Here is an 11,150-nt window from a genome sequence, read left to right as displayed (position 1 = left end):
TGAATTAATGACCTTCCCTATTATGAATGTATTTGAAGTCTAACCTCTTCAACACAAACTATCAGATCGATCTTTAGACGTACAAACTATGTACTCGCTTACAACAAACGTGAATTTAACTCAAATCAAATTTTCTTTTTCTCTCCAAAATCTGTGGTAAAAACTTGGAATAAAGACTACGATTTATAGACTTCAGCACGCGTCCACTACCTGCACATGTTAAGCGAGCAACCAAGCACTAAGATAACGAGTTAATCATTTTCTTCCGATGCAATGAACATAGTATAGCATTTGGAACACGTTAAGTGTACCACCAACTTTGAATTAATCAAATATGGCATGAAATTTAAGTTTCCTAACGAAATTAACCCTAGATCAACGAAGGAAAAACTTTTCATTCTCACCACTCTTTCCATTTTATTGCATAATCCCAAAATAGAAACCACTAATTAAATACTTAAGCCTGCATATTTAATGATTTTCTTATTTGGGGGTTAATCCAGCGGGTGGCATAGAATTATCAACACTTTTAACTTCATTAACCAAAATTAATATCCTTATTAATTTTAATTGAATAGACACGTGGACTTTTATTAATTTAGTCCATTAGCGTAATCACGTAACTGTAGAAATATTTATTATTTACCACTCTTAAATTATGTAAAACCAGTTTGAATTTAATATGCAGCCGTTGCAAAAAGAGTTTCACATTTAGAATTCTTCATAAAAAATAAAATAAAAAAAATAAATAAAAAAAATAGACGCGGTCGAAAGTTATCGCGTGAAGAACTGGCAGTGGGGGCTTTCTGGCCTCCATGTTCTACTACCTGTCTCTCTCTCTCTCCTCTTTTCAATTTTTTATTACTTTTCTTATATTTATATGCCAGATATTATTCTTAATTTCCACAAATAACTCCTCCATTTATTTTATTTTTAATCAAAATTAGCGCGATATTATTATACATACATACTAATGCAATTACAGCAGGTAGATGCTTTAGCTACTTTACTGCGATAACTGGTATCTAGAGAGAGAGAGAGAGAAATCGAAGGGGAGAGAGAGAGAGAGAGATCTGCCCAGGAATACGGCTTCCCAGCGTTTATTGGGGCTTTTTGTGTGCCAATTTTATGGTTTGTGCTTATAGATTATTTGTTAATAATTTGAATCAGCGAAAAAAAACTTTGCTCTGAAGAAGAAGAAGAAGGATGGGATTAAGTGAGATAAAGTGTTGTTTGATTCTGATTGTCTGTCTCTCACTTTTCACCTCTCTCTCGGCTTCCACTTTCATTTCAGGTTATTGGATTGGATGTCAATTTTTTCTTTTTTTTTTGAAGAATATGACTTCCAACAGTTTCAATTCATCAATTTGCTGGTCCTTGATTTGCTATTTATTTATTTAATTTTTATTTATTTTGTTGAATTTGTGCAGATGGTGTATTTGGATCTTCAGTTTTGAGTGAGAGGAGGCTCCTTCAGGCTAAGAAACGTATGCTTCTCTTCTCCTCTTTCCCGTTTTATTAATTAATTCTTCCTTTTTGTTACCCACTTGTGTTATTCTCTTTGATGGCAATTGTGGTAATTTCGAAGTGTTTCTGATTTGGGGATGATAGTTTAACTATTGCTAGTGATAATTTGAAGCTTGTAGATGCTATGCTACACTACAATCTGTGAAATACACCGGTAGTTTCTCCCCTTTCGATCACACACAATCACACGCATATATATGTGTTGGTCTGTGTAAAATATGTATAGATGCATACACGCTTATGGTAAATATATAACCCGTATGAAGTTCATAGGTTGGGTGCAGCATACAACCAATCAATTTCGAGAGCGCGTCTCTTGAATTTACCAAGCTTCACAAGTCATGGATTTCCCATTTCCATAGCCACATTTATTTTTAAGGTTTGATAAATCATTAAAATACGGTCTCGGATCTCTCAGCTAAATGATCTTGAGTTTCCGAATCGTTTCTAGTCCGAGCAGTAATAGAAACCAATCATGCATAAGTCGTTGTAGATCATAGATTGTCTTTACATCATTAGCCAAATCCTAATTTTGTTATAATATTTCAAGAAAGCTGCAATGGTGAATTATACCAATTTGCATATTTTTTTTCCACACAGCATGTCCTGTAAACTTCGAGTTCCAAAACTACACAATCATCACCAGCAAATGCAAGGGGCCACAGTACCCACCGAACCTGTGTTGTTCGGCTTTTAAAGACTTCTCATGCCCATTTGCCGATGAGTTGAACGACTTGACAAACGACTGTGCTTCAACAATGTTCAGCTATATCAACCTTTACGGCAAGTACCCGCCTGGTCTATTTGCTAGTATGTGCCGTGAAGGTAAAGACGGGCTCGAATGCCCTGCACCAGCTCCCGGAACTTCACAGTCGAAGGTAGCTAACAGTAACAGTGGTAATCAGATAGCGTGCGGTGTCTTGCCCGTGATGATGATGGTTCTAGTTGCTTCACTTACGCTGTTTGTGCAATTTATGTGAGAGGTTCCCGCTTTTTGTGTTGATATTTTCGATTATTTTGTTAAGTTGGCTTATACATATATGTGTTTAAGAGTCGGAGGATTTTCTTGGCTTCCACGTCGTCGTCTGGTTACACTTGTATACTTTTGTTGTATTATTAATGTTTCTGATTGTGGCTGATCGGATGAGTTGTAATATTATTGATGAAGAAATCTTTTATTAGGCTACACAGACTAAACCAATTTTTTGATTAGTTTTGTTGGAAGTAAGATTTGACTTATTTTGTGAGAAATTGTAGGTAAAGAAACGTGTTTTTCAAACACATTATTTGGATCAAATATGTGGAAAAAATTAATAGTTGTTGCAGACCAATTCTCCTTGTCCAGGTTAGTGGTTGAGCATTACCAAAAGTCAGCGGCGCCACCTAAAGAGACTGGTGTTTGCCGTTTGAAGGAAAATAAGTAAAATTAATAAACAATAAATATCTCTTCGATGAGTTCTCTACTTATGATTTGCAAACAACCACACAAATCTGAGTAAAATCGTGTATGAATTTATGCACGTATATGGTAGGAGATAACTCGGTGAAATTCATGGGATGTAGAATAGAACAAGCTGTCAATAAATTAAGTGCAAATTACGGCCGCCCCTGAGGTAAACTTAAATTACGGGAACATACCTCTTGTTTGAATAATTACATCCACCCTCTTAACTATGTATTGTCTTACGAAACTCCTATTTTTAGTAAGTAAATTTGACTGTAAGGGTGTACGTGTAAGACAATACATAGTTCATGGGTTGTCGTAATTTGCCCATAAATTAAACAATAAACAAAAGCCACCATAATTCAAAATAACTGGGAGCATTAAGATAATATGGTCAGTAGCCAATAAATACAAAGGTAAGTTACATCATCATGGGAACTATAGCAGCAGACAGGCTGGCTGATATTGTACAGTGATATTGAGTTGGCTTTTGAAAATGATCTCCACAGCTGACAAATGGAGGACTGAGTCTAGAGGCTAATTGATTTATTTTCTATATATTACTTACATTTTATTTGCAGGGTTTTACATAAATTATTCCATACACAGACAGGGCTTCTTATATATATGCACAACAGACATCATTTTTATTGTTTAACCTTAGAAGAACTGAGATTGAAGTTTGGAATCCTTCAGAGGGAAAGAATCTGCTTACTACTTGCATGTGTATCTATCTATATCCAATTCACCCACTTTACGCAGCTCGTTTCACTATCTCCAAGTGAATAGGTTCACCACGTCAGCTTGCGTTTGGACAGACCCCGATATTGCTTTTTAGTGATGCACCAAGATGTAGGAAAGGTGCTCAACTGTGTCCAAGAAAAAAAAAAGACATTTATAGACCATACGTAAAACGGACAAGCAACTAACAAATTCTTTTGACTTTATTTATTAGCGATAAACTTTAGAATCAATTATTGGAGTATTGCAACAATCTAACAACTCTAGTTTCATTGGTCCTGAAATTAGGCCTATAACCGAGTTAATATATATCAACGAAGAATCAGAAAACAATAGAGGAAACTTTGAGATGTGAAGATAGGAAGCACTTACGCTGCTAACAAGCTTTGCTCCAAACCATGCAGAATCTGTGCCGTTAGGTGGAGGAATAACTCTAATTCCACTGCACATGGGTTTTGGTAGAAGCCCATAAAGTTCTTTCTCTAGCCTTGCTGAAAAAACAACAATGTCGTCAACTTCCAAACATGCATCACGTCAACAGTTCTCTCTTTTTTCTCAATCAAGGCCGAAGAATTTGGTTTTCATTTAAAAAAAAAATAATAAATAAAAAAGAAAGAAAGAAAGAAGTTGAGGTACGAGGTTCTAGACCTGCTAATCCTGGCAAACAAGCACTGCCCCCGGCCAACACGACAGTTCTATACCAATTATCATCACCAGTTAATTCAGCATCATGACAGTGATCCATACAAAGTGCCACTGCCTGATGCAGACCCATCGCCTGCCTGTAAAAAAATATCGCTTATTACAAATGAGCCACTGTGAACAACAAATCTAAGTTTCATCTTTATGAACTCCATTGTGGATGCGAACTCATCCAGAATTATCGTTGAAGTGCGTTCACATGAAAACTGCTTATAAAATCTCTAGAAAACAGCAATATTCATTCCACAGATGCCAAAAAATAAGATTCTCCGGAGATGATTTGCCCTAGACCCTATACTACAACTCTACAAGTACCCACTATAAAGGTAAAAGTGTACATACACTCCTGCCATGCGAGGCTGAAATAATATCTCTCCCGTTTGAAAACGTTCCTTTGAAAGTGTAAACCAACTGTTTGATGAAACTGCAAAAGATGCTTGTGTATTTTTGGCTAATTCAGCTTCATAGTCAAGTGCAACATAACATAGGTTCTGCAAGTCCAAACACCCAGAGAAATGGCAGTTAACATGCAAGTTACATGGGATCTCAAATATCATAGAAAAAGTGATTATCAAGGGAAAAGTATCCGTTAGGTCTAGCAGTTCATCAGACTTATGGGACCACCAAGTGTCAGAAAACAACAAGATTGCCCATACAATAGGGTAACAAATACTATTAAGGATGTTACAAAAAAGGAAACTTGATTACATACCTCTTTCAATGTGCGGACAGTGTAGAGTGAATCGAAAGCTATATTATTCTGTTGCATCCGATCTTTAAGGAATCCTGTCAGTTTCAAAGCTCCCATTCCTACAACTTCCACGCCCACCTTATGCATCACTTTGCCATGTAAAACTGAGTAAACAAACATATAGTCATGTATACAGTAAATGCTCATAAAAAATCAACATCTCCATTTTCCATGAGAAGATTGAAGTATCTCATCAAATAACACATAAACGTCAAAAAATTTGATACACTAATATTAAGTCAATAGAGCTTACTTGGAACAACTGAGGTTTGGTGAAAACCAACATTCACAACAATTCCTGAGATTCTTCTTGCCGCAAATAAAGCCAAAGTTGCCTATATTTGATAGAACAAGACAAAAGTTATACATTGTTTATGTACATCGAATATAACACCCTCTAGTGTAATACAAGTAAAGATACACTGTCCCCAGCTCCCACTATCAAAAGACGTGAAAATGTTTATCAACTTGTTTAGAAGTATTATCATAAAGATATGTTTCTGAAAATAACGATGTCAATTGTTGCTTGTGAGATGGCCTAAGCAAAGATGATATATTCTTGTGTTCAAATTTGGAACTGAAAAGATGTCCCACATGGGTAATTGAGTAAATACCTGGTTTATGGCACATACAGCAGGAACATTCATATCAAATAATGTTGAGTAGATTGCATCCTTTAGTTGTTTCCGAGAACCTCTTGCAGACTCGGTATCTGATTTTTTATGGTAACATCGACCAGGTAAAATATTATTATGCCATAAAAGTATCATCCTTGACCAACCAAATTAACAACTGACATTTCAGACGCAAATGGTAAAAGGGTTACAGTGAATTTTCAAAAACATTTCCTCTGCGATTTCAATTCCATATCCTTCTTCCAGGTGTAAAATCTCTGATATTGTGCATGATTTTAAACCGTATAATCAATATGACAAATATGTCAAGATTTTAGGCAGAACCACAAAATATTTTTTGTACAGAAGTTTTGCGGAAAAAAGGCAAATAAATAAGCAGTAAATTCTGATCAAAGAAATCACAGTTGATTTTAACAAATTCTGAAGCTAACCATCATAATGACAGAGTGGTATTGATACAACAATTGGTTGTGTTGATGTTCTGACCTGCATCCTGCATGCCAGCAAGGTCACCTAATCAGATATAGTTTGCAAATAAACAACGAAAAGGCGGTCATAGCATGAAACCCGCATCAGGTGTGATTGCAGTCAGATAAATGTATGCACAATCGATGCTAAGTTATACAGATTTCTTGAGAAGGCAGTTAATCTTATAAACACTCAAGCAATAGCAGAAGACTCTTGACCACACACTGCATATAAGGACCCTATGCAGCAAATAAAAAAAATTAAAAAAAAATTGATAGAAAAACCTGTTGCAAATTGTTGAAAAGAAATGTCTAAGTCTAGAAGGCATAGGAGACTCAATATTTCCAAATTCCTGCAAATTAAACATTTGAGGATTAGTTGAGATAGAAAAATGTCCTCTGAAAGGATATGAATTTTCAAATAACATGTTAATGAGAATAATATTACAGATACACTTACCAAAAATGTTGCTGACCGCCCAGATGGAGAGTTGTACTTGCTCCATCCATATTTACAATAACCCGATCCCCCTACAATGAAAATATATGGAAAGAAAATCAATTGGTATATGCAGAATTAAACCAGAAATCCACTGAAACGCAAAAGCTTTCAAAACTTCGAAAATTTGTATTATTATCATTTAGTAACCACCAATTTTCCACATATTAGTTGCCTTCACATTCCTATTTTTAGTGGTCAATAAGTAGAGAAGGTGAACTACAGATAAGAACAAAAGCCAAAAACCAATCGGACACACATGCAAACACCAAATACTCAACGTCTCTCTAGTTTGGGTAGTGACTAGTGAGTATTTTGCGGAACAAATTCATGAAATACTTACCATCAATTATAAGAGCTCCAGGGACTTCGACGCGCTGACCATAAATATGCATATATGACAGGTCGTGCATCTGAGTAGGAAACGCTCTGCAAATAAATTAAAACTCCGAAAGTATAAATAATTCAAAATAGCTGAGTCAGCATTAATTCTTCAGTCAAAAATATTGAGGATATTAGAAAAATGGTATGGTCGCATGCACTGACGATCAACTTATTTGATGCATCTTTCACGACTATATATTTTCCAAAGTTGAATACAAAGATGAATTTCACTTGGTGAAGATTGACTGACCAATCACAAATTTTAAATTAAAATTTTAAATCCTCAAAACTACAAGAAAATCACATCTTACAGTAACATTTTGGTAAAGTGCTAAAGGAACATTTTCTGTTTTCTTTTTTCATTTGGTCAAATTTCGGATGAGCATGAATGTGAAGCACATCTTCTTAATAAGGGATATGAAACGTATGTGAAACACATCTTCTTAAGAAACTTCGGATGAGCAGAGATTAATATCACAATATTGGTTAGCAAAACAGCATATTCTTGGTAGCGGCACAAGTGTACAAACGAGACATCGTCAAGGGTCACTTATGCGGAAATAAATACAGATAACCTGGTCTACGACAAACACAATCAATGCCTAAATTCGATGCGTAGTCCTAAATCGTTACGTATCCAAGTATACACAGCTCTAAATCGTCACAGACGAAAATATCAACCAACAGAACTAGTTAGATTCGTAGTCTCGAAAATAGTAAAACACTAAAACGAACTGCAGTAGCAGTTGAGTAATATAGTTATAATTATTAAACTATACCAACAGCTCTAAATCATAAACGATTAATTTTAAATACAGTGAATTGGGTAAAAATATGAATTAAAACTCAAACAACCAAATATTTCTTCAATTATAAAATTCGTTGAAAAAAGTTGGGAGTAAGCGTACTGAAGAGGAAAACCGGATCGCAAGTGAGTTTCGGAGAAGAAAATGGAGTCCCACTGCTCCGGCTGATTCTGCAGAAAATAAATCCAGAGGCGATTATCCGACACCAGAAATTTCCAGGATTTGCAGACCGCTCTCAGTCTCGCCGACTCCCTAGGGCCGAGGATTCTGAGAATCTGCATAAGGATGTCGATGGGAATCCGGTCGAATTCGCCGGTCGACGAAGTGTGGATGTACATCATCTGGAGGAACCGGTCGTACTCCGACGTCGGGTTCGGGTTGGAGATTCGATCCGAACCGGACGAGGAACCCGACCGGTTGGTGACGGATCCCCATACTTTACGAATCAGGGAATTCATTGCTGTTGTGGTGCATCAGAAGTTCATAGCTGGAATTAAGCAACAGGATAAACACGTTTTTTTTTCTTTATATTGATGAAGAATTGTCGTTTGGTTCTGGTAGGCGGATTTTTGACGGATGCAAGTGGGCGAGTGAAGAACGAGGAGGGAGGGGAGAGCGTGCAGTTGTGACACGTGTCCGCATTATAGCCCGGGAAACTGTGGCGACGATTGGTAAGTCAGCGCGTGCTGTTACGTGCGTGGTTAAATATCCGCGGCACAATGTTGGGCTGGCCCAAGCCCAATCTCACAATAGATTGGAAATAACCTTATCTTTGACATAATTCATATTTAATTGTATATATATATATATATATATATATATATATATATATATATATTTCGTTTCATTAAATTAATAGAACTCATCTATATGATTAATTTAATAAGATTGACTAAACACGAAAAATATCTTAATTTCGTAAACTAAATTTTCTATGGGCAAAGTACATGTAATATTATATTTTAATAATTTAAATACAAGAATTAATTTAAGTAATTGGGCGTCCTACTAACTAATTAATATTGATTGTGTAAAATCTACATATTCATGGCCTCCTTCCAAATCCTACTTTCCTAGTTGCGGGAAAGCTCACAGCCTCACCTAATCCTAGTGATACTACGATGAAAATAAACAAGACGCATGGTAAATGTAAAATTAAAGAGATAACTCACAAAAGAGTGTATATTGATTAGTGATCGTTGTGATCCCTTAGCCCTAATCAGGTTCGATACACTTATTTATATAGAAAACTACCCATGGTTTTTTTTTTTTCTAATTTAAAATCCCTTTATTCATTCGAGATCCAGACTGATTGTTCAATCAATAATCCTAATTTAACATTTTCTTTATTTATTTATGGAAGTTATTTCCCAATCGCCTCCTCTAACGATTGCAGGGCTAGCTCGCGCCACCTACCGCGTCTTCACTTAACATATTCAGATGTATTGGGAGCACACAAGGTAAGCTATCAGCACATCCAATTTACCACGGACTATATGACAAATGTCTTGACCCATTTCGACTCTCGTAGCATACTGTGCGAGCTTTCAACCTGTTTTTGACTCTTGCGGTCCATTGGGCCCTCGGTCCGATAGACTAAAAATATGTGGTGAGGCTCGGTACCAAACTGACCCCATCAAATACAATCTTATTTAATCCATTCCAAATCAATATAGATAACCAAAATAGGCCTTGCATATATTTATTTGACTCAAAATGAATCTACTTTTAATTTAATAAAAAAATGAAACACGTACAAGAATCTAAAACTAGCAAATTCAATTTACATTCTTCTTGATTAAAAATTGCTCATCCCAATCTACTTAATCCAGCAGTTGCACCGAATTTAGAAATAATTCCTATCTTTCATAAGAAAAATAAAGTCAAAGTTAAACATAACCACATATTTAGAACGTAAATAACATAACACATGGGCATGTATGGTAAGCATTGTGGGCCACGGTAAATGAACGGCTGAGTTTGTGAGATGCCAATTCAAATGGCCCACTTTTTGGCCCAATTATTTAAATCCTATCGATAAGCTTAGCTACTTCCCATCCATATCACTAATTGTAAATTGATACACCTAATTATTAAGCTAATTTTTTTTTTTTTTTTTTTAATATAAACTTATTGATTTTCTTAATACGCACGCAACATGACAAGACCTATATATATATATATATATATATATATATATATATATATATATATATATTTTTTATTTTTTTTTATTGTCAAACTATTTATTTATTTATTTTTATTTTTTTTTGAGTAAATTCAAGTTCATTACAAGGGAAAGTAGGGGAGGGGAGACTCGCACCCTAGACCTTTACTCTATTGGTAAAGGTTAAGTACCAACCCTTTCTAACGAGGGTTGGTAAAATTACTATTTAGTTTTGATCAGTTTAAAATGCTAATCGTATAAACTAGTTACTTTTTGGGGACTTGTAGGCAATTTTATTTTGTTTAATTATGAAAAATCATAAAATAGTACTATAATATAGAGTAAACTGCAAATACTACCCCTGTGTTATCTCAAAATAGCAAAAACCCCCCTGTGATAAATAAACTAGCAAAAACCCCCCTGTGAAATTTAGTCAAAGGCAGAATCCCCCTTAGCTGATTTTTTAGACTTGAAATGACAAAATTGTCCCTCAAAATGTATTTATATATATACATATTATATGTATATTTATTCTTTTTAATTTATTTGTTTAGAAATTAAAAAAAATAGTAAACAACTAAATTGATTATTTATTAAATAAAATAATTAAAATATTTATAAAATATAAGAATTTATTAATTGCAAGACTCCAGAGGTATTTGTGTCTTTTTATATCAAGTCAACCCTCAAATAGTTCCATAGGGGGGTTTTTGCTATTTAAATAATTTCACAGGGGAGGTTTTTGCTAGTTTATTTATCACAGGGTGGTTTTTGCTATTTTGAGATTACACAAGGGTAGTTTTTGCAGTTTACTCCTATAATATATTATCTTTGTCCCACATTCTTTGTCTTTTTAGAGAGTTTTTCATGAATTATTTGTTAATTTAAATTTTCAATAAAACATCAATTGCATTATTTCTATTTTTATTCTTTATCACTCCTAATTAATTAATTATAACAATTAATATCAAGGATATTTTAGTAATTATCTCTGTTTTACTTAATATAATACATACATATTTATTAA

The 11,150-nt window shown here is 34.7% G+C and overlaps 2 protein-coding genes across 2 annotated transcripts; one reads left to right on the top strand and one right to left on the bottom strand.

Annotated features, from left to right (window-relative positions):
• The first annotated feature begins 742 nt into the window (after nt 1–742).
• Nucleotides 743–2,752, top strand: LLG1 (LORELEI-LIKE-GPI-ANCHORED PROTEIN 1). Its single transcript, XM_012993372.2, has 3 exons — nt 743–1,294; nt 1,431–1,487; nt 2,128–2,752. The coding sequence occupies exons 1-3, from the start codon at nt 1,207–1,209 to the stop codon at nt 2,505–2,507; spliced, it is 525 nt and encodes a 174-aa protein (XP_012848826.1). The 5' UTR covers nt 743–1,206; the 3' UTR covers nt 2,508–2,752.
• Nucleotides 2,753–3,332: 580 nt separating this feature from the next.
• ARP8 (actin-related protein 8) lies at nt 3,333–8,634 on the bottom strand. Its single transcript, XM_012993373.2, has 12 exons — nt 8,059–8,634; nt 7,110–7,195; nt 6,728–6,798; nt 6,553–6,620; nt 6,232–6,293; nt 5,780–5,877; nt 5,419–5,500; nt 5,127–5,269; nt 4,757–4,905; nt 4,361–4,494; nt 4,085–4,203; nt 3,333–3,840 (listed from the first exon to the last, which is right to left on the bottom strand). Exons 1-12 carry the CDS (start codon nt 8,412–8,414, stop codon nt 3,763–3,765), a joined length of 1,446 nt encoding a protein of 481 aa, XP_012848827.2. The 5' UTR covers nt 8,415–8,634; the 3' UTR covers nt 3,333–3,762.
• Between the last annotated feature and the right edge of the window lie 2,516 nt (nt 8,635–11,150).

Source organism: Erythranthe guttata, chromosome 13 (assembly GCF_056151865.1).
Source record: "Erythranthe guttata isolate IM_541 chromosome 13, IM_541, whole genome shotgun sequence".
In the NCBI taxonomy this organism is placed as follows: Eukaryota; Viridiplantae; Streptophyta; class Magnoliopsida; order Lamiales; family Phrymaceae; genus Erythranthe; species Erythranthe guttata.
The sequence above is the reverse complement of the archived record's forward strand: the minus strand, read 5'-3'. Positions and strand labels throughout refer to the sequence as shown.

Excerpts from the sequence above, each read along its gene's own strand:
- LLG1 (XM_012993372.2), top strand. The coding sequence starts at position 1,207 with ATGGGATTAAGTGAGATAAAGTGTTGTTTGATTCTGATTGTCTGTCTC. Across the intron at positions 1,295-1,430 it reads GGCTTCCACTTTCATTTCAG|ATGGTGTATTTGGATCTTCA; the intron begins GTTATTGGATTG and ends GAATTTGTGCAG. Across the intron at positions 1,488-2,127 it reads GCTCCTTCAGGCTAAGAAAC|CATGTCCTGTAAACTTCGAG; the intron begins GTATGCTTCTCT and ends TTTTCCACACAG.
- ARP8 (XM_012993373.2), bottom strand. The coding sequence starts at position 8,414 with ATGAATTCCCTGATTCGTAAAGTATGGGGATCCGTCACCAACCGGTCG. Across the intron at positions 7,196-8,058 it reads CGATCCGGTTTTCCTCTTCA|AGCGTTTCCTACTCAGATGC; the intron begins GTACGCTTACTC and ends ATTTATTTGCAG. Across the intron at positions 6,294-6,552 it reads TTTTCAACAATTTGCAACAG|GATGCAGGTCAGAACATCAA; the intron begins GTTTTTCTATCA and ends GCTGGCATGCAG.